The 23,796-nt window shown below is 41.0% G+C and overlaps 1 protein-coding gene across 20 annotated transcripts in view; it reads right to left on the minus strand.

Annotated features, from left to right (window-relative positions):
• The window catches only part of MAP4 (microtubule associated protein 4), a 131,596-nt gene that overhangs the window by 59,054 nt on the left and 48,746 nt on the right, over positions 1–23,796 (minus strand). For all 20 annotated transcript variants that reach the window (XM_054594656.1, XM_054594655.1, XM_054594671.1 and 17 more), the window contains exon 3: positions 15,003–15,071. In XM_054594656.1, coding sequence (XP_054450631.1) covers positions 15,003–15,071 — 69 coding nt within the window. The remainder of the gene's footprint in view (positions 1–15,002; positions 15,072–23,796) is intronic.

The raw sequence follows: 23,796 nt of genomic DNA on the forward strand, positions 1-23,796 counted from the left end.
CTCACATATAAGTGAATTTCTTTAGCCCACATGCTTGAAGTATCCATGACAAATAGGGATGCTGAATGTCCTGTTCAGAGAATCACAGCCCAAACTTCTGGAATTTTGGAGAAAATCTATACTCTCTTCTGCAGGCAACTATTCACCTTTTGAGGAATAGCTTCAGACTTGCTATTGGGCGTTGGTAGAGGCAATGCCTAAATGTGAGCTGAGGGCAAGGGAAATCTCAAATAGGTAAGAGAAGAAAGATATCAAAGGTATCAAGTATGGCTCGTGACGAATCACAGAAATGAGAACTGTGATGGCTTTGTCTGTTTTCTCTTTATATATGTTTTGTGTTTACTTGTACATTCTAACCATTTTCTTCTCTTTCTTCTCCCCATTACTGTACATTGTCAAAAATTAACTTCACAATCAGTTTCTTGATAACAGTAGCCAGAGGGTTATTGCGTCTCCCCTTCCCACTCCCCTTCGTTGCCTTGCTGGCCCTAATGGAGCCGGGCCCTATAACGTCCCTGCTTGGTCAGCTGGCACGACACTAAGCTCAGTGGAGGGTGCCGAGGGAAGGGCTCCCTCCCTGCGCCCTGTCCGCTTCGCCATCTCCCGGCTCCCACGGTGCTCTGCCGCTGCAGAGCACACACAAGAATACTCACCCCAGCGTGCTCCATGGGCACTTCCATGAGCACCTTGCCCGGGAAGTTCCGCCAGTGTCCGAAGCTGGCTTCCCAGCGACGCAACAGCAATTCCACAGAGAGCTTCCTGTTTGCCCACCTTAACCTCCATCAGCCCCTCCACAAAAACCTTCACCATCCAATGAAGACACTCAAAATAAGAAACTAGCTTTGGGAAAAGTGCACTCCTCCACATTTTTCTTCCCTGTTTACCTGAGTCCTAGGGGTACTAACTGCTCCCCATATCTTCCATTCCTATATATTTTAGAGTTCTCTTTACCCCTCGGTAGTGTGTTCCCTGTTCAAATTACTGTGTGGTGTCTGTCTCCTGACTAGACTTTGATACATATACTGAGAATTAAAACCACTGCAATGGCTTAAATTCACATTAAAAAATAGGAAATGAACAAGAGAGGTTTAAACCAAAGAAAATAAACAGGAAGACACGTGTTACTCTCTAATTAAGAGGCTACAATGTGTATGAGAAAACATTTTTGCTATTCAGCACCAGTAACAGCAGCAGAAGCTCCAACAGCAGAATCCCTCATTTACAGAGAAACTGAAAACCAGAAATACTAGCTTTCATTAACCAGAAAGCAGAACTCTCCAGTGAAGCCCTCTAAGGAGTCTAACAGCAATATTTAGAGTTATATAGCTTTGTACCTTCTTATCTCATTTTCAACTGCTGAAAACCTACTGCAGAACCAGCCGTGCCAGGGTTTTGCTGACAAAGTCCTAACTTAATTTCCTCACAATTAACAAAGCAAAAGCTCTTCCTTCAGTTCACCTGGAGTTCTCTTAAAATTTCACCTTCGATTCTGTCCTCTAGAAATAGGGCCTCTCCAAAGACACAATAGACACCAGATGTGCTCTAGTTACATCCAATGAAAACACTGTTATGCAATCATTTAAACGGGAAAAGCAGCTGATGGCCGAAAAGAGAATGATTTATTATCGACAAAAGCAGTTACTGGGCTGAATCTGCAAAGACTTTCTATGTGAACATTAATCATTATCCTAATATCATCTTACATTCACTAACTCCTTCAACCAGGTTACAAAGCACTGAACATATTTTCTGCCCCTTACCCCAAACAATCCTTTTGTTACTAGTTGTACAGAGGAGGAAACTTCAGATCAAAGAGGGCAAATAACTTGCCTAAGAGGCCAAAGCTAATGGGTGCTAGATCTAGGCCTGCGCCTTCAGACAGCTTTCTCAAATTTAAACACATCACTAAGGGGAACTTACTTCTAGAAAGACATGTGCCAGTACCTGGCAAAAATCACTGCAACTATATCTGGCCTTGCTCTTAACTTTCTGTCCCCACGGGAAGCCTTTGACAGAAAGAGCCACCTACTTAGAGGAAAATGCTGGTGAAGAGAACAGAAAGGAACATAATCAAACCACTTATGCAACTTCACAATGTACAAAAATTTAGGTCAGAGCATCTTTCTGCCTGTATATAAAACAGCAAGGAGGCCCGTTGCTCTTTTCAACATTAAACACAACAGCCATAATGGTAGAGATAAAAAATTTTCCACCCGCATAGAAAGATCATAGCACAAGGCTTGATTATTTAAAACAGTATTTTCAACCTCAGCGACAAAGCTTTAGCCATGAAAATGTGTCAGGTAAAGGGGGAGTTGAAAAATCATTGTAAAGCTCACGCCATCAGGGAAATCAAAGTAACGAGAGAGCAAATAGGTGAAGTGGCCCATCGCAGGCTCTGCCACGGAAGAGAGGAGAGGCTGCAGCCACATCTCCTACGTGCTACAGAAACGCAGCCCTGGGTCTACAGGGACATGTCTGATGAGCTTTAGAATCCGCAGAAACATGCAGCAGCAGAAATCCCCTCCCCTGCCGGGGCAGTGTGCTGCTTCTCCGGCAGGCCCCGGCTCTACAGGCTCCGTACTCGGGACCACATCTCTGTCCCTCAGAGTTTTCTGTTTCTGTTTTTTTTTTTAATTACACATTCAACAAGATTATTCATTCAATAGCTACTGAGCACCTACTTTATGCCTGACACTGTTGGCGGTGCTACACCACCACAGTGACCGAAACAAAAACCCTGTCCCTCTCATAACATTTATCTTCTGGTGGGGAAAGTCAGACAAGAAACCAAGATAAATAATTAAACTGTATGAATTATAAAGTGGCAAGTACCATGGAGAAAATTAAAGCAAAGAAGTAGGAGAGTAAAATGGAAGGTATACAATTTCAGACTCTCTAGAGGCCTCGCTGGGAAGGTCGAGAGTTAACTTTGAGTGTATCTGAGGGAAGAGCTTTCCAGAGAAAACAGCTAGTGCTCAGGGCCCAAGCGGCCTGCCTCTCCACCCTCCTCCCCCCGGCTCATTCAGGACCAGCCGCAAGAACGTTAGTAAGCAAAGTCGGCCAAGCAAAGAACTAGGAGAAGACATGGTCAGAGAGGTGAGAGGGCTATCATGCAGGCCCACTGTAAGGACTTCAGCCGTCACTTTGAGACAGGAAACCACTATAGGGCTTTGAGCAAAAGACTATGATCTCCATACGGGACCCCCGGGTGCTCTTGGGAATATACTGGAGGAGCCAACGAGAGGAAGGAGGGAGGCAAATTTGGGAGGTTATTATAATTACAGTGGTCACGCGAAGAGACAGTGGCTCCAATCAGGGACAGAGTGGTGGGAATGGTGAGAAGCGGTCAGGTGCCAGATCTACTTTTCTGAGAAATTAAATATGGCAGGCGAGAGAGAGGACGGGCAAAGCCGAACTAGCCTGAGCAACTAAAAGGACATTCTAATTAGATGGAGAAACAGAATGCGTTTTTTTTTTTTGGTTGGTCGGGGTCGGGGGGGGGGGGGGGGGGGGGGGGAGATCAGGAGATATAGCGGAGAGACAGTGTAGGACACCTCAAACCTGAGATGTCACCTCTACCTCAAATGCAATTTCCAGTTTCCTTAGTTCTCAACAAACCTCATCATTGAATTCAACCCATATTACATGGTTTTACAAAATGTTCCTTATAACTGTTTAGCATTTACATAATGTTTACATATTTGTGCATTTCTCTCTGCAAATGGACAAAAACTAGGACAAATCACAACACAGCTAACATACAAAGCACTACTTTAATTCTCAAGAGGTCTGTAGTGTATACAACGATTAATTTGAAAATCATCTTTTTAAAATGAGTTATTTATTTCTACCATTTTTAAGTGTACAGTTCAGTGGCATTAAGGCACATTCACATTGTTATAAAAACATCACTGCCATCCATTCCAGAACATTTTCTTCTTGCAAAACTGAAACATTGTGCCCACTGAAAAAATAAATCCCCCTTCCTCCCTCCTCCCAACTCCTGGCGACCACCCTTCTGCTTTCTCTCCCCATGAACCTGACTACTAACACACAGCACCTCATATAAATGGAATCATGTAAGTGGAATCAGTATTGTCCTTTTGTATTGGCTTATTTCACTTAGTATAATGTCTTCCAGGTTCATCTGTGTTGAAGCATGTGTTAGAAGTTCCTTCCTTTTTCCAGGCTGAAAAGCACTCCATGGTGTGTATATGCCATATTTTGTTTATCCAAACATCCGCTGATGGGCACATGGGTTGCTTCCACCTTTTGGCTATTGTGAATAATGCTGCTATGGACATGGGTGGACAAATATATTCAAATCCCTGCTTTCAATTCTGTTAAGCCTATACCCAAAGGAGAAAATCCTGGATCATACAGTTAATTCTTGTTTTAAACAGTATGGAACTGCCATACTGTTTCCCATAGTGGCCACACCATTTGACAATCTCGGTAGTGCACAAGGGTCCAATTTCTCCACATTCTCACCAACACTTATTTTTTTAACCACCACCACCATCCTAATGGGTATGAAGGGGTAGCTCACTGGGTTTTTATTTGCACTTTCCAAATGAATAGTGATGTTAAGCTTCTTTTCACGTGTTTATTGTCTATTAGCATATCTTCCTTAGAGAATTGTCTATGTAAGTCCCTTGCTCATTTTTAATCAGGTTGTTTGTTTTGATGTTACTGAGTTGTATAAGTGCTTTATATATTCTGGATATTAATCCCTTATCAGATATATGTTTTGCAAACACTTTTTCCCATCCCATTAATTGCCTTTTTGCTCTATTGATTGTGTCCTCTGACGCACAAGTTTTAATTTCCATGTAGTACAACTTGTTGTTTTTACTTTTGTTGTCTGTGCTTTTGGTGTCATAAAGAAGAAATAATTTCTAGATCCAATGTCATGAAGTTTGTGCTGTTTTCTTCTAAGAGTTTCATAGTTTTAGGTCTTACATTTTGGTTTTTGATCCATTTTGAAATAATTCTTGTATAAGGTATAAAGGAAGGGGCCAAATTCACTCTTCTGCAATTGGACATCCAGTTTCCCTAACCCCATTTGTTGGAAAGACTATCTTTTCCTCATTAAATGGTCTTGTTGTTCTTGTCTAATATCATTTGACTGTACCTGCAAGGGTTTATTTCTGGGCTCTCTATTGTGTTCCTTGATCCCTGTATCTGTCCTTATGCTGGGACCACAGTTTGATTACTATAGCACTGTAGTAAGTTTCAAAGTCAGGAAGTGTGATACCTCAAACTTTATTCAAGACTGTTTGGCTACTTGGGGTCCTCTGAGATTTCATATGACTTTTAGGATAGATTTTTCTATTTCTAAAAAAAAGGTGGTTGGGATTTTGAGGAAAAGAAAACCATCTTTTGAAAAAGCACTTTAGATCTTCCTACCAGCAACTGACATTCCACTGCTGTTTTGGAAGCTCCTGGAAGTTCAAAGTTGTAGAAATTGTTTGCAGACATCCTCTAATCCACACCCCAGAATTTTTCACAAGGAATTAATCCTTGAACAATATAAAAAGCATATAATAGCTCTAGCTTGTGTGACTCAGTGGATTGAGTGCCAGCCCGCTGAACCAAAGGGCTGCTGGTTTGATTCTCAGTCAGAGCACATGCCTGGGTTGTGGGCCAGGTCCCTAGTAGGGGGCGCTCACAAGGCAACCACACATTAATGTTTCTCTCCCTCTCTCCCTACCTTCCCCTCTGTAAAATAAAATCTTTAAAAAATAAAGCATATAACAGTAAAATCATATTATTCAAATTTCTCCTTTAAAACATGAGGATAAGAGCCTTAAAATATATGAAGCAAAAATTAATTATAATAAAACTGAGAAACAGATAATTCAACAATGATTCTTGGACACTTCAATACCCCACTTTCAACAATAAATAGAACTACATAAATACCACCAAGGAATAGAAGACATAAATAATACTATAAACCAAACAGACCTAACAGACATTTTAAAGAAAACTCTATCCAACAACCACAGAATATACATTTTTCGCAAGTACCCATGGAACATTCTCTAGGACAGACTATATGTTAGGCCCTAAAACAAACTTAAATATATTAAAAGAATTCAAATCATACAAAATATGTTCTCCAACCACAATGTAATGAAATTAGAAAATGACAACATAGTTTGAAAATTCATAAATAATGTGGAAACTAACAACACATTCCAAAACTACCAATAGGGCTAAGAAATCACAAAGAAAATTAGAAAATACTTTGAGATGAATGAAAATGAAAATACAACACACCAAAACTTATGAGATGCAGCTAATGTAGTGCTTAGAGGGAAATTTATAGCTTTAAACATCTACATCAAAAGTGGGGGGAAATCACAGATCAATAACCTGCTACCTTGAGAAGCTAGAAAAGGGCCCTGATCAGGTGGCTTAGTTGGTTGAAGCATCGTTCCGTGACCCAAGAGGTTGTGGGCTCGATCCCTGGTCAGGGCACACACCTGAGTTGTGGGTTCAGTGCACCATCAGGACACATACGGGAGGCAACCAGTTGATGTTTCCCTCTCACATAGGTATTTTTCTCCCTCTCTCAAATTAACAAACATGTCCTCAAGTGAGGATTAAAAAAAAAAAAAAAAAAAAAAAAGACTAGAAAAGGAAGAGCAAACAACCCAAAGCAAACAGAAGGAAGGAAATAATGTACATTAGATTGAAATATAAGTGAAATGGAGAAAACTCCACAAAGCCAAAAGTTGGTTCTTTGAAAAGATCAACAAAATTGACAAACTGTACCTAGACTGATCAAGAAAAAAAAGAATGACTTAAATGACTAAATTCAGGAATAAAAGAGGAGACATCAACACTAATCTTACAGGAATAAAAAGGTTTATAAGGGAACACTAAGAAAAATGGTATGTCAGCAAATTATATAACCTAGATGAAATGGATAAATTCCTAGAAAGAAAGCACTGAAACTTATTCAAGAAGAAAACATCAAGGCCCTGACTGGTGTGGCTCAGTAAGTGAGCTAGGCATCATCCTGCAAACCGAAAGGTCATCGGTTTGATTCCCAGTCATGGCTCATGCCTGGGTTGTGGGTCAGGTCCCAGCTGAGGGTGTGTGGGAGGCAACCGCTCAATGTTTCTCTCCCTCTTCTTCTCCCTCCCTTACTTTCTCTCTAAAAATACATAAATAAAATCTTTAAAAAAGAAGAAAATATTAGGATGGAAAATTCCAAGACTAATTTTTGTGATTAGTTCTACAGTTTCTAACAATTAGGTTTGCGAATTAGTTCCATGATAGATGGAGCTCTCCAAACATCCCTGCATAGAAATCAAGGATTTCATTCCTTATAATAAGGCATAAGCAGGCAAATCTCTTGTTGACTTGACCTCTTGGTTCACTGGACACCCTTGCGCACAATCCTCCTTTAAAATCCGTCTCTCACCGCAGAGACAGCTACAGCGCCCCTTGCGCGTGGGTGTGATCTGACGGTGCTTTATTTCAACCACACCAAAGTTTCCTACCCTACACCCTCTCTGATGCCAGAGACAAGACAGTCGTGGTCCGGCACTGCATGAGTGCAGACCAGGAGTGTAAGAGTGAACCAGTGGGAGATGGAAAATGAATCAACACCACCCAATTCTGTAACTCGAGTGGAAAATTCAGACAGTTCCTCAAAAAATCCCAACAGGATTAAGCCCCCTTTGCCCACAGCGGTGGCTAATTTAGTGATGCCTCATTGCACTGGTTTTTCCTCTCTCCCATTTCACTTTTCCCTGTCTCCCACTCCTGTCCCTGGGTTCACTTCTCAAAATAAGCCACCTACCTGCAAAGCCTTTGCCTCAGCCTGGGGTATCTCCCAGAAAGCAGTGCCTAAGAAAGGCATTAAAACAGGTCTGTTCCTTCCAAACTGCCTTTCCGATGCTCAGCTAGCACTTCAGGAGATCCACTCAGATGTGACACATTGTGGTAGAAAGAGCTAAGCCTTCTTATCAGACTGGGCTCAACTTTGAGCTCCATTACTAACTTAACTTCAACTTCTTCAAATGAGAAATGGATATACTGCTTTACATGCAAAAGATTTTTTACAAACTCTAATCTTTCATACAAATGACAGTTATTATTAATGAGACATGAACAATCTGTTCAAGTCTAGATTCAGATAAAAATACAAGATCAATTTCCAGTAGCTGTGTGTGAATGTTAGTAGTTCTATGAGTAACACTCTATCTCTGATAGCATGGCTGTATCGATAATGCTTTGATTTCCTTCCTTAGAAAGGAGGGTGTATTCATATATTACCCACGGAATTACAAATAAAAGAAAAAAGAAAACATTTTATATCTATATATACTTTTGGAATAGCAGAGCTTCGTTCCACAAAGTTTATATAATTTGGTTATGGTTAAAAAATATTAGAATTATGGTTAAAAATTATATTAGGATTATGGATCACCCAAAGCCCAGGAAGAAGCAATTTTGTCTTATTTAATATAAAACTCCATTAAAAATTGAAATCAAATGTCTTACAGTACAATTAAATGCTTTGCTTAGATAAAGGTTCTTAAGCTCAGTCCATAAGCTGGTTTCAAGGGGGTCTTGAAACCCTGGAAGTAAATGTAACATATTGTATTAATGAGTATATTTGTATTTTTCCTAGAAATTCAACATTTTTACCACAAAACCATGAATCAAAAAAAAAAAAAAACTTTAAGAAATATAAGGAGTTGGTATTTCACTGATGTGTCTCCAACACGTTAACTCATAGCTGGAAAGTGAAAGAAAAAGACTACAGAGCTCTGTTCCAGGATGCGGGGACGACGAGGGGAAGGAAGTCCTGCTGCGTCTGCTCTAGGAGCGCAGCGCGCAGCTCTACGCTTGGACTTCAGTTATGTTATCATGTCAGCTTAAGGGCTGATTGTAATTGTTGCTCAGGCACTCCAACATTACAGATCTATTTTTCTGTTAAGATTTCATATTCTTGGTGCCTTACATTTTTTTAATGCTAAATCCAATGTACTTTATCTGATGATACAAGAGACAGTTTGAAACACCCATATCTCTTCTGTTTCAGGATGCTCTAATAAAGCAGTGTTACTGAGGGACTGATACCCAGAACAGTTATCATAATAAGAAGCCACCTACTTGGAGCACAATGGCAACTACCAGAGACACCGCCCTTTGCGGAGCACTCGGCAGGCCGCACGGCTACCCCAAACAGTGTGAGTAACGGTGTGATGTGCCTCCACGGTAGCGCGGAGGTTTACTCCACAAATAATTTGTGGTTAAGTCTTGGTAAGCCTTCACTGTAATGGAAACATCACCAATATATAATCAAGAATAATCCAGTGTTACACATGCCTGAGAGATGAACCACCACCACGTCCCACCAGCCCTGCGCCGCTGCCCGGAACCCTCTCTCGCTTCCCGGCTCCACCGCGCTGTCCCGCGGTCACCAGACTTCACCTCACTTTTATCAAAATAAATACACCAATAAGATTCAAAAATTGTTCCCATGACCAAAAACTTTAATCACAGCATACTTTCAAGAAGTTAGTGAGGACTGTGAATTATTTGTCATTGTATATAAATTCTTGTGCTTTATACCTAAGAATAGATTGTTAAGCTGTCTTAAAAAAGGAAATGAAGAATATTAAGTTGAGCTTTCTTAACAAAATGTCTGCCAAGCTAAAAAATTTCTTTAAATCATGCAAATTACCCCAGGCATAAAATCTTTTCAATGTCTTTAGTTCAGTCAACACATTGCATTTGCAAATCAAGCTACTAGTATAAAGAAACAATAACCCAGAATGGGTAAGGAACTGGGCATTCCACGGAATTCTCTCTCCAGATGCAATATACTACATTATCAAATAATAATTTTACAAAATTAAAATGCTATTGAATGTAACAGTTATATTCAGTAACTCAGGTGTTTCAGGAAGGCTGTGAACATGAATTTTAATTGTACTACACCAAACATACATGTAGTATTAGAAGGTATCTCACACTAATTGATAAGCTATGAAACTGTCTTTTGAAATAAATGCACGCTACTCTTCCAAGTGTCTTTCTCACCAGATGCTATGAGATTAACAAGTGTTTATTTGGGCTTAACTTTTACAGATTTTTGGATAGAACACTTATTCTGAGAATCAAAATCAACAATGTAAATGAAAGTGTCTGGCAAGAAGAAGAAAGATCATACAATTACGGAATTATTACAGGTGAGATTAGTAGCTTTGTTAGACTGAAAACTCATGCCTCAAGTGTCTTTTTTACCAAACTCATGTCTTACTCACATTATACTTCAATAATTAAGACCCCAACCAAAATCCAGTCCATAAGATGTTAATGTAAGATGTTTATTAGTGTAATTTAATTAGCACAATGATCACATTAAAATGTCCCAGTATACAAACTGTTGAAGTCTAAAATCACAAAAAATATAAACTTAGGTGCATGAACAAAGTTATAAAAATATTTAAAAACAAAGTTCAACGTTGGGCCAAAAAAAGGAGAGAGAGACAGACAGCGGAAGAGAGACACAGAGAGAGAGCGAGTACATATAAGAAAAGTCACATTTCAACAGAGCGACCCTGACCAGTCCGGTCGCCTCAGCAGTGGAATCCCGGGCCACTCAGGTGTGACCACCAGGGAGCACAGCATTCCATTACAGGGCCGGCGACTTTTACATATAGAAAGCTGGATGTAAAACATTAAATTTATTTCTTTCAAAATGAAACATCCCAGGGACACAGAGTCAGCTAACAATATATACCAAATTTTAGCTACCCGTTAGTAGAAAATTTCAATTTTATAAATTAAAAAAACACATTTAAAAAAATAAATTTCAAACAAAAACATAATAGAACGGAAATGAAAGTGGAATAAATCAATGTCAACAATGAAGTGGGAGTGTGTGCCTTTGGCCTCTGCCACCGCAGGCGCACCCAGGGTTCCCCGCCCACTGTCACTCGCGTAAAGAGGCTGGTTGAGAGAGATGTCAAACATGATTTTAAAAAGTTAGCACTGCCACTTGTAAAATGTTCCCCGACCAAAACAACAACAAAAACAAACCAAAAAAACCCAAGGAAAAAAATATTGAACAGCCACACACCGAAGGGAGAGAGCAGCGCTTTATTTACTGATGGCGCAGTCTCCCCTGTGGTCACTGCCCCACGCCCGACCAGCTGCTTACAGAGTCAGTGTCGAGCCCTTCCCTTTAAAATGTGCTTCCCTCCCGTGTCTTCTCTCCAGAACTCACGGAAGGAATTCTTGACAGAGAAACCAACCCAAGTGACCAGATCCTCATGACCAGAAGAAGGAATGCTTCCTAAATTCCAGAAGTCATTGCAGGCACTCAGTTTTAACTTTCATAATATTTTGATTCTACCACCCCAAAGGCAGTTCTGTATTAGGGGACCTAAACAATGGATTCAATCCATCTCAAACTCTTCCTCAGAAGACAGTGCCAATGTATTTTAATCTGAAATAATCAGTAGCTTGGCAATTATAAAACCTGCATAGTCAGTTAAGAGGATAGAAAATTTAAAAAGAGTATTTCACCTTCCAGATCTTAAACCAGAACTCCTCAAAGATTTCAAAATGGCCCATGTTTTATATGCTATTTCTAAAAATCCAGTCACCAGTTAATCATTTGAAAAGCTCCACAGTACTTATCCCAAATGGTTCCAGGTTTTTTAGCTATTAGTTTGGAGAAATGAGAAACAAAAATAAGAAAGTCCCATTAGACAATCCTCAGAACATGTGAATGTAGTTGCTAATGTCCGTGGCGAAGGACTTGACACACGGGGTGTCACATGCGTGGCCCTGGCATGCTGCATGAAGGCACCTTCGAAGGGTGCAAAGGGAGGCTAATCCTGAACAGAGACTGAGTCCAATCAGACAATCGCTTCATTAGAAACCTAGTAAACTGCTGTCCTTCAATGTGTTGCCATTTAGTTTCATCTCCTGCTGTTACAGGAAAAGTTATTTTCCATTTGTATCAACATCCCAGTACTCTAACAATACTGGATTCCATGTCCTTTAACGTCTCAATTCTTATTCTGATAGTTCATGATCGTGTTAAGAAATTTTGGTTAAAAAATTCCACACACAATAAGGTTGTTAAACTTGCGGGCAAATCTAAGCCTAGACAAAGAGGTAATTTCATCGTGAAAACAATTTTGGCCCAACTTGCAACTAAGGAAGGATGATTTACTTTGAGGAAATACTTTTCCAAGTTTCATCAGAGCTCCTCTAAATCAGAAAACTTTAAATTAAAACAGCGACCATTGCCCTAATTTCAGTGAGGAGAACAACAGGGGCAGGGGCAGGGCCCCGCCCTGACAGCAAGCTCGCAGGGCAGAGGAGGCGGAGGAGGGCGGCCCGCTGCGGTCACAGCGGACTCGGCCCTTTACGGAGGACGCCCACATTCTCATCGGGGGCTACCACACCCTGGTTCGTGTGGGAGAGCTGAAAACCCAATGAAAAACGCCAACTAAAAATGTTTAAGGAAAAGAAAAATGTGAGCTCGAATTAAATGATAGAATGAGTTTGAAAAGAGAACAAGAAATAAAAAACATCAGGTGACCTTTATAAAAATACTAAAATTAAAAAGAATCCATCTTGTACTTTGTGTTCACAAACAGGAAGGAGGTTCCATCAAGCCCTGCAGAGGACAAGAGGAAGCAGGTGGTTTGCTCAGGCATCAGCAGAGAGAGGCCCCGAAGAACTACCCTCAGCTTCTTCTACATCGTGTCCAGGAAGGAAAAGCAAAGCTCTGCAAAATGCTGAAGGTTTTAGAAGAGTAACGGTGCTTAGGAAAGATCACTGGTCTGGCGTTGCTGCAGCCCCAGTGTTGGGAGACACTCTAGGCTTCTAGGAGGAGAAAAATAGAAAGGGAGGAAGAAGCGGGAAGGGGAAGGAAGGGGCGGAAAAGCACAGGTCATTAGTAAACAGCAAGTTCAACACAGCAAGGTGCTCATAAACACTCTACACGCTATCAGTGGGGCTGAGCCGCTCTTAGGACTAGAGATAACATTCTGAAGGCAACAGAAATGGGAACTTTCAAAGTGCACCAGTTAGTAATGGCCAAATTAGAAACGAAGTCACCACATGCTCCGAAAACATGCACTCTTTGTTCCCTCCCGACTCCTTCCCACCCCCTTTGAAACATGCGTATTTTCAGTGAAGCACCTGCTGCATGTAATACAGTCAAATGTCAAATTCAGAAAGCAAACATCCTCCCAGGGCGCCAACTGTGTTCTATCCCTGTGTGCCGAGGTGCGCTGTCTGAGAGCAGGATGACCTGCTCTTACAGTCTCACCAGGAAGCTCATAACCGGCTCTGGTTGCAAAGGTTCTTCTTTGCAACCAGGAAACTAAAAGTCTTGGAACCATAAGGGCTGGACTGTATGTTTTTCCTGCTCTTTTTCCCTGCCCTATTAAGACCTGGCAGTGGGAAGCAGTTGCTACATAAAGTTGGAGCCTCTTCCGGTCACACCTGACATCCTGCTAGAAAAGAAACCTACTCTAGTTTTGACAGCTGCTTCCTTCCCGGATGGAAACGGCACCCGCTCTTTCACCGGCTACTCAAATCAGCCCCCTCACAGCCGCTGCTTCCCCTGGCACTACCTCCTGGCTAAAGAAAGCTGCACGTGTTCATTTTTTTTAAAGTTTCTGTTCAAGCTTCTTCTCCTTTAATCATAGGGATATTTCCACAAATGTTTTCTTAAAACCAAATTACGTAGACAACTTTGCTTTCAAAGCAGACACTGAAAACCACGTACAACTACAATCATCGAAGAAATAGAAAAATTTTGTTTCATAAAACCGGAAGGCACTTCTGGTTGCTTCTTGCTTTTAAAGCATTCTTAATTCATGAGCTGCTAACAAGGTGTGAATGTCACCAGGTAAAACTAGCAGTCACAACAAATAGAACCTAGCCGTCAATAAATCCAAAGGTACAAAGATATATACAACATTTCTAAGGTCACAGAATAAACACTAAATCCCGGAATAATCACTATTGCTAACGAAGGCTTTCTGGAAGTCTTAGCAACAGAGAGACCCCACAGTAGCTGAAGGGAAGGCTTCTCAAGGCTGAGGGATGCACCCACGAAGAGAAACAGACACGGTCCGTGCTACGGTTTGCCTCCACACGGCAACGGGAATCAAATACTAAGCCCCACTTAAGAGGAGCACATGGTGCGGCAGGGAACAACATGCTTGATCATTAGAAGACTATTCATTTGGGTCAACAGTGTCTGCCTGATCACAACTGCAAATTAAGCGCAGTTATTTATAAAAACTCAACACGACTTCCTATCAGCGGCCTAAGAAAAGATTTACATCGCACCTCCCTGTGGCACCTCGACTGCTCGAGAATTCTTCCTGCTACACACGCCCTGGGGGCCAGGGCCGGTGCTGAGAGGCGGGAACCACAGGGACTGGGTGCCAGCTGAGGGACTATCAAAGCCCTAGTCAAAGGACAGGAGGTAAGAGACAGACCGCAAAAGTTAACAGTTAAGGGGGAAATAAAAAAAAAAAAAACAGACTGAGGGCAAAAGAGAAAAGAACAGAACTTTGCTTCTGTAGCTCACAGGTTTCTTAACATTTTGAGCCGTGGAAAGCAAACTGAGTGCAGTGTGCACTCAGGGAAAAGACCTGCCTAAAGGAGTGGCCAAAGGCCTCCCATGTAGAATACCTGGATGATTATTCTGCCACTCTAAGTGTATTTTTAAGATTAATCCAGCTCTTGTGGGGTACAAGTATGGCAAATATTTGAAGACTATCAGAGGAAACTCACTCTTCTCCTTCCACTGCTGGAGATGTTATGTGGCAGAGGCCCTGGGTTTAAAAACACCCAACAAGGACAACAACATCCTAAGAAATAGAAATAATCCATATGCTTCCATTTACAATCTTCCTCAAAGGAGCTTCTCCAGGTGTTCCCTGTGACTGTGTCACCCACACATTTGGGGACTCCTGGGACCCACTTACCTGTAGCGTCATTCCCTCCTAGTCCATGGTCACCATTGGCTAGCACGGCTGGTTTAGGAGACGGAGTACCTGCAACCACCACAAAGAAGGATCACCCACTGTGACAAGCAAAACAATGAAAATCAGATCCAACTTCTGTCTAACTAGAATTGGTGTCACAACATTAGTTTAAAGCAGATAAAAATTAGTCCAACATTAAAAGGTCCAATAAAAGGAAACCCAGAAACAGAAATGAGCCATTCATTTCTATGGCCTCCAAACTCTGTTAAGCACCCCCAGTATAGGAAGGCCCGTCCTAACAGCAAGCGAAGTCTTTTCTGTTCTGTAAATTGTCAAAGACTAGCATCATATTCAATAAAACCATCGTGAAGCACCACTCATTTACTATCTGTGATTCCAATCAAACGCCCCAGGGCACTGGGCCATTCAAAACAACCCCTACCTGACAAGTCCCCTGCACTACCCCTTCTCCTGGACCTAAGGGTTACACAGAGGTCAGCAGAATTCCAGAAGCAGAGGACTTTTTTTTTTTTTTTAATTTCAGCTATTCTAATAAAGTATAGTTATGTTTTGTTCCCTAATAAGTAAGGATGTCAAGTATCTTTCCATGTGTTTATTTGCCATTTCTTTAATTTTTTTGGTAAACTGAGTAGTCAAATTTTACTATTTTTTAAAAGGTTTTATTTATTTTTACAAAGAGGGGAAGGGAAGGAGGAAGAGAGGGAGAGAAACATCGACATGAGAGAGAACGACTGATCAGCTGCCTCTCACACACGCCGTGACAGGGAACCAAACCCACAACTCCGGTGTGTGCCCTGACCGGGAATCAAACTGGCGACCTTTCATTCTGTGGGATAACATCCAACCTACAGAGCCACATCAGCCAGGGCTTGAGTACTATTTAATTGGGCTATTTCTTATAGAGTTTTGAGGATTCTGTACATATTCTGAATACCAACCTTTCATCAGATGAGTGTTGCAAATATTTTCTCCCTGTATATAACTTGTATTTCTTGTATTTTCATTTTCTTAACTGTGCCTTTTGAAGAGCAAAAGTTTTTTGTCTTAATTCTTTATTTTTCTTTAAAGATTTTATTTATTTTTAGAGAGGGGAAGGGAGGGAGAAAAAGAGGGAGAGAAACATCAATGTGTGGTTGCCTTTCACATGCCCCTCCTGGGGGCCTGGCCCGCACCCCAGGCGTGTGCTCTGTGCCCTGACTGGGAATCGAACAGGTGACCCTTTGGTTCGCAGGTTGGCACTCAATTCACTGAGCCACACCAGCCAGGGCTGAAAAACAAGTTTTAAATTTTGATGAAGTTGAATTTATCTTTCATCTTTCTGGTAAGATATCTAAGAAATCTTTGCCTAAGCCGAGGTCACAGGATTTTCTCCTAGTAGTTTTATAGTTTTCAAACTGAGGCGTATAATACATTTGGAGTTAAATTTTATATATGTTATAAGATATGGGTCTAGGTTCATATTTTTGCATATGGACATCTGTTTGTTCCTACATCATTTGTTCAAAAGACTACCCTTTCAAGTCCTTTGAATTGACTTTGCACCTTTGATGAAAATCAAATGACCTTATTACATGTTGATATATTTCTGGACTGTTCTGTTACACTGACCATAAACAAAAATTCTATCCATTTTGCCAATACTACACATTGTCTTGATTACTGTATTTGTATAGTCTTGAAATGAGATCACAGGAATCCTCCAAATTGGGTCTCTTCCAAAATGGTTTTGATTATTATTAATTTGCTTTCTCATACAAATTTTAGAATCAATTTATACAAAAATCCTAATGGAATCTTGATTGCAACTGCACTGACTATATAGATCAATTTGAGGAGGGACAACTTTCCCTGAAGGGCTCTGAACACATCTAACATTTCAGCCACCTGCATAGCTCTAAAGTCAGCCTGCCAACCCAAGAGGTTCCTATGAATCACTCTTAAAAATCTCACAGATTTTTTTCATAAAACAAGTGAAAATCTAGAATGTATGCTACAAAATTATAAAATGCAAGATTTTACTTTGGAAGACAAGAAACTACACTAACTTTCTGGCTCCTACAAATCCAAGGCAGAAATCTTCCACATAAGCTCACTGAAAAATTCCACTATCTCAGATAACTGGCGAACAACAAAAGAGAACAACCTAAAAGAAAAAGGCAGACCAAAAAGAGAATATTAATTAACAGGAAGAATAAGTTGTGAATAAAGGGATGTAAAACAAGCTTATTAAATACCCACTATGCACCACACACCATGCTAGGGCTTCATAATTGCATTTTACTTCCCCAAAGAGATGTCAAATATGTTCTATCCCATATTTAGGCCAAAATAAATATATTCCCTTTTATCCTCACACAGTAAGCTTATAAAATTTATTCTTTCTAGCTCAAGAAAAACGCATATTTTAAAAAATCTGCCTCATTAAAAAATACAGATTGCAAAAAACCAAAATAGAAATGCAGATTACAAGGAAATGCAAATTACAAAAAAAAAATGATACCATCTTTTGGCCACGAGAGTGATAAAATGTTTTTAAAATTTGATAATAGCCAGTGTTGGCAAAAGTATAGGAAAATAGCAATAGCTAGTCTCCTAAACCACTGGGGGAATATAAATTAGAAAAAACTTTTCATGGTAATATAAACTAGAAAAGCCTTTTCATGAGGCATTTGGCAATCCATCAAATTTTGAAATACCTGTTTAACTCAACAATTCATTTTAGGTATTTAGTTCAAAGAAAGAAAGAAAAATACACAGAAATGAATGTAAGTAGGATGTTTATTATGACATTGTTTGAAAAGTAACGAATGGCCATGAAAAGATTCATTTCACTGTGAAATAATATGCAACTATTAAAGAACTGAGGTAGCTCTCCATGTACTGATTTGGAAAGATACCAGGACATATTAAGAAAACAATAAAAGCAAATTATGCATAATAGCATTATAAAAACAACCCAAAAATACTCAGGAAACTATGAAAGAATATATACCCAACGCCACCGGTAAGTGCGAAGGAACGAAGCGCAGGGAACCAGAGATGGGGATAAAAAGGAAGCCGTGCACAGGCAGAGAGCAGGGTTCTAATTAAGCACACGAAAGGATTTAAGTGCAGATAAAGGTGGCCAACTGAAGCACACAGGTGAGCTTCAACATACTGTCATAAGTGCTTCAACAGAACAGAAAGGGTTGCTTAAAAACATAAAGATTTAGAAATCAAGGAAAATAACAAAAATATCCAAGAATATCAAAGCAAACAAGACCACCCTGAAGAACTCACAGCCCAAAGGAGGCTCAGGAGAGCAGGGCTCCATGGCACTCCACGCGGAGGCAGCAGGGACAGCAGGGGGCTACCCGCTGCCAGGCCCGGTGCTGACTCCCCACGCCCCCCACCCCTCCCGCCACGGCAGTCGGCCTTGTGCCAGCCTCCCGGTGGGAGCAGAGACTGGATGCTTTGGCACTGGAGGAAGACAACTCAAGGAGTGACACCCAGGCACGGGCAGCCCCGTATCCCACCTGGCGGCTCTGACACATCCCTGCCAGCGGCAGTGGTAGTCCTGTGCCACAGGGAACCTCGAGTAAGACAGCATCGGACTACCACCAAAGAGGAGGGGCATCGCATTCAGAGGACGTATATCGCCCAGGGAAACAATGCTAAAGAAATGTGTAATCTTCTCTCAGAAGGACAGAAAAATATAAAATAAATCACAAGTCCATGGAACAATAACAAGCCCTAAAGAAAATGACTTATCTAATGACTGAGTAACAAATCCTTTTCCACATTTCCAACTCTTTGCTTTCATCAAAATGAATGAAGCCATAATGGAGCTGTCATCTGATTGGACAATTAAGAGTTTTAGTCATACTGAATTGTGAAATTCTTAGCATATAACTCAGAAGACTGAAGATAACGCCATGATAAAGCTTCTATCCCCATGTACTTAGCTATGTGAATGAGGTTTCTTGGCTATTATGTTTATAGAAATAGAAATAAAAATTGCTAAATACTGCTTCATCCCAGCAAAAACTGGTCCACAGGTTCATAATCTAATCACTAAAGTCATAAACCCCATAGTCTCATTAAGAAAAACATTTCCAATTAAATTCAACTTTTTGGTTAGTAATAACATCAAAAATTATTAACAGGTGATTAACTGTGTACTGTTAGTAACTGTGATGGTAAATTTCTTTTGGAGCAAGTTGATACTTAGAGCCTGACTGTTACAGTAACTTCTTAAAATAAAAATTAAGTAAAAAAAAAAAATATATATATATATATATATATATATATATCTATCTATCTCTACAGAAACAAGATAACTTTAGAAAAAACCTTTCAAGTATAAAAACACATTACATTAGGGCCCTGGCTGGTGAGGCTCCATGGATTGAGCACCAGCCTGTAGACCAACGCGTCGCCTGTTCAATTACCAGTCAGGGCACATGCCTGGGTTGTGGGCCAGGTACCCAGTTTGGGGGCGTGTGAGAGGCAACTGATCAATGTATCTCTTGCACATCAATGTTTCTCTCTGTCTCTTTCTCCCTCCCTTCCCCTCTTTTCCCCTATATTCTCATGCTAATTTCTTATGCATAAACTTCCTCAAATATGATCAATGAGATTATTAAAAGGGTTTAGGATTAAACACTTAGGCCTTCCTAAATAAATACCTACCACTTTAGTTTGCAGACATCATTACTTGCTAGTCTGCACACTGACACAGCCCAAACCTGAACAAAATGGGCTGCGCAGTGGTCACCCCATAACACAGGCCTGGCCGTGTCATCCAGTCCCGCTAGTTCCCCTCAGATGGCGCCATTGTGCAGGATCTCACCGGATACGTTTCTCCGGGGTTCCCTCCTGGCACTCGCCTCACATGTCCCTTTAACCTCTGGTTTCTCACCACGGAGCAACTCTGAGGTTGCTGGTACACACTGAACTATTCTGTGTCTCTCTCACTCTGAGAATACAAAACAAACAGAATGCTATCCCTACTCTAGAGTAGCATGCAGGACAACAAATAACTTCATTATGCACCGTGCAAGCACCGTGAGGAAGGAAACTTCAGGGAAACTTCAAGCACCTACCAAGGGGAAGATGAAAAGGTAGGGACTTGGGGGGTGGGGGGCACAAGGTGGCGGGAAGAGAAGTCAGGACATATTCTTGGAAGTTTACATCCAAACCCAATCTTAAAGGGCTGCAGAACACCACCTCTGGCCAAAGCTTCAAATGCCACCAACCCCAGATCTGCACCCCCAGCCCAGAGCACCGCTCTGACCTCCAGACTCTCGTCTGGCTGCCCACTGCCCTTCCGCACTTGAGTATCTTCTCCACTGTCCAGTAGCTCACACTCAACATGCCCTCAGCCGAGTTTCTTATCCTCCCCTCAAAATCTACTCCTTCTACAGTCTCCCCAATCGTAGACGACAGCAGTTCCTTCCTTTCAGTTTCTCAGGCCAAAACCCTTGGAGTCATCCTGGATTCACCCTTGGCAATGTAAAGGTCTTGTAACTTAAGAGGAGCAGTTTGGATGGCAAATAGTGGGTTCAAGAGAGAATGAGGGGAAAGGAATAGAGAGTATCTTTTTCAAAGGAGGAACAAAAGAAAAATAAGTTGATGAGGTGGACGTGGGGTTGAGATAGCATTTTTTTAATGAAGGAAAAAGCTACAGTGCACTTAATGCTGGCGATGACCCAGTTACGAGCGAGGAGCTGATGCTGCAGGAAGCAGGCAAGACAAGTGCTGAGAGCGGTGCCCGCAAGGGAGAGCATGAGCAGTTCAACCACAACAGCAGCGGGAGAGCAGCGTAAGGGGCAGAGAAGAGGGACGGGAGGAGAGGATCGAGGGGCTGCGCAGCAGGGAGGTTGTGTGCGAGCTCTCTTCTGACCGACACTACTGATCCTCTTTTCTAAAAGTCATCAATTGAGAATATGTACAGAAGAGCAAGGACTTGAGGTCTGAACAGAGAGGAGATGATATGAAATAGTTGTCCAGGAAAGCGGAAGACTTTACAAATTCCTGTGAATTCAAAGCGGAGTCCTCAAGTTCATGCTGTTTATGCAAATAAAGTAAGATTCTTACTTGCATTCCTGGACATAATATTTATATGGTTAATATTTCTGCATTTTGGATCAAATAAGTAAATCTTAAGTTTTGAAAGACAGTATCTCTGAGACATTAAATCAAGCAGAAAGTATGTATTCACAAAGATGGTATGATTTCACAGAAAGAATATAGGTTTAAAATGAGAAGATCTGGGTTCAGACTATGATTCTGTCACTATTAACTAAATAATCAAATTCAAATCCCTCATGCTTTATAAGCCTTAACAGACTCAACTGGAAAATGGGACAATACCTATAACCCATGATTATCACAAGAACTAAATACAATAATATTGGAGACAGTACTGCGTCACCTGTACGGTAAGTAAATGTTAACAACTATTATTATTCTCATTGTTATTAACTGTAGGTTGATCAACTATAGATTGGCTAATCTACACACCAACTGTAGGTCAACAGTAGATTTGGTCATTGTTGTAAATTATAAATTACAAAGTAACCTTGTGAGAGCACTGACATTCACTTTTGCCTTATGTAAAAATCTAGCTTAAATGACATTACTAGCCTGAGCCACAGCAGTGAGACGAGGATATGAGCAACTTACCAGAATGAAATAAAATAAAAAGCAAAACAGAGGTTAGACAAAAATAAAAAAGAGACTGAGATTCTACCACACACACATCTAATGGTCTCAAACTCTAAGTTCAGGAGAGAAGGAAACAAACAGCCCCGCCGCATAAAAGCACTAGGTGTTAAAGGAGGAAACCCTTCTCTGCAGACGAGACTCGTTGGGCTCTAACCACTGGACTGCGTGCATTACCGGCAAAGCCCTGCTTCAGAAGATGCTACACTGCCTCCTTTCACTGATCTCCCCAGAGGGACTCCCACTTGATGAAATGAAAACCCTCTCGGCCAAACACATACAGCACTGACAACAACACAAGCTTAAAAAACTAATCACATGCTCTGAGATATAAGGATATTCAAGTTTACTGTGTTTTTTTAAAATCTCTTCTTCCACAAAATAGCTCACAGTGCCATGGCTAGTAAGTCAGTTTGGCAGAGAAGAGAAGTAGCAATATGCTGGGAGGGCATGGGTGCTGTGAGGCAGCGGGCCACCATGGCTTTGGGCAGAATGGGAAAGACTTGGCCGGTCCAGAGGCAAGGGCCCCTTCTTGTGCAAGTCAGGCCTGTGCCAACATCGCCCTCTGGTGGCCAATTAAAAGTTGGCTGTGATGCTCCACCACAGAAGGCTGAAACACGGAGAAATTCTTTTTAGGACTGCGACGTTTTCTCCTGGATCAATGTTTCTCACACTTGGACATGCATCCAAGTCACCAGCAATGTTTGGGTTTTTTTTAAAAGACTTTATTTTATCTATTTTTAGAGAGAAGGCAAGGAAGGGAGAAAGAGAGGCAGAGAAACAGAATGTTTCATGTGTGAGAGTTGTATCAATCAGTTTGCCTCTTGCAGGCCCCCAACTAGGGACCTGGCCCACAACCCAGGCACGTGTCCTGACTGGGAATCGAACTGGCAACCTTTCGGTTCTCAGGCCAGAACTTAATTCACTCAGCCACACCAGCCAGGGCACCATGGTTTGTTAAAATACAGATTGCTGAGCCCCATCCCCAGAGTTTGATTCCCCATGGGCCCAAGAACTGCAATCTGAACAACCTCCCAAGTGATTGCTGATAATGGTCCAAGGACCAAACTTTGAGAACCACTGTCTTAGATTAAAAAATTTTATAGAAACAAATTCTTAACCTCAAAACTTCCTGGAACGTTGGAGAGAAAATATTCTCTCAATCTCACAAGGAGAATTACTTAAATAGCCAGGGTACAGAAAAATTAAGTGACTAGTCCACAAAACTGCCAACTATTTGTGTCTAAGGGTCAGCAAGTGTTAGATGTTCATTCAAACACCTATAGTGACGTTTTGAATAAACAAGAGTTACAGAAGTGTATTGCTTTTTTACTCACACCTAAGACAGAGCTTATGTTTCTTGTCTCCTTAGCCTAGAAAATAGAGGCATTCAGAGCTGATAATGAACACTTATGAGGAACGACATTTATGAAGAAAAAAAATCATGCATTCTGAAAAAGTATTTTGAGAATTATTTCCCAAGGTGACAGGCCTTTTAGAAGTAGTTTGACACCAGTTTTATTTCCATGTATTTGGCTATTTTGATGTTTAATAGAAGCAATGCTAAGATAACATACTTGTCGAAGCAAAACTAAATGGGGGGGGGTAGGGAAATAGTATATATATCATCAGAAAAGGCCTCAAAACAATGATAAATCCAATAGCAACAAGCATTCCTAGGACCTGTACTGTGAAATGCAAAATGTGAACACTGAGCACTAAAAAAGCGGGGGCCTCCTGGAGAAATCAGTTTCTCTGAGTTTGCAGGAGGAATTGTACTTTGTGTTAAGTGACATAAAGGCAGCCCCTGCTTTCTTAGCCCCCATTTTCAAGTTGAGGGCAATTAGGGTTGGCATATGAGAATTAAAAGAAATAAAAGCTAATTGTCCCGTGAGTTCTATTAGGTGTAACCCATTTAACTGACCTTTCTATATCTAGATACAGGAAACTGGTTAATAAATTTCCACTGGTTGGCCTAAGTGAGCCTGCAATAAAGTCATTCCAAAGAGCACCAGTGATAACTTATGGAATCTCATCCAAGAACAAAATCAAATTAAACTTTGTATAA

Source organism: Pteronotus mesoamericanus, unplaced genomic scaffold (assembly GCF_021234165.1).
Source record: "Pteronotus mesoamericanus isolate MK-2021 breed Mesoamerican mustached bat unplaced genomic scaffold, CSHL_Meso_final scaffold_533, whole genome shotgun sequence".
In the NCBI taxonomy this organism is placed as follows: domain Eukaryota; kingdom Metazoa; phylum Chordata; class Mammalia; order Chiroptera; family Mormoopidae; genus Pteronotus; species Pteronotus mesoamericanus.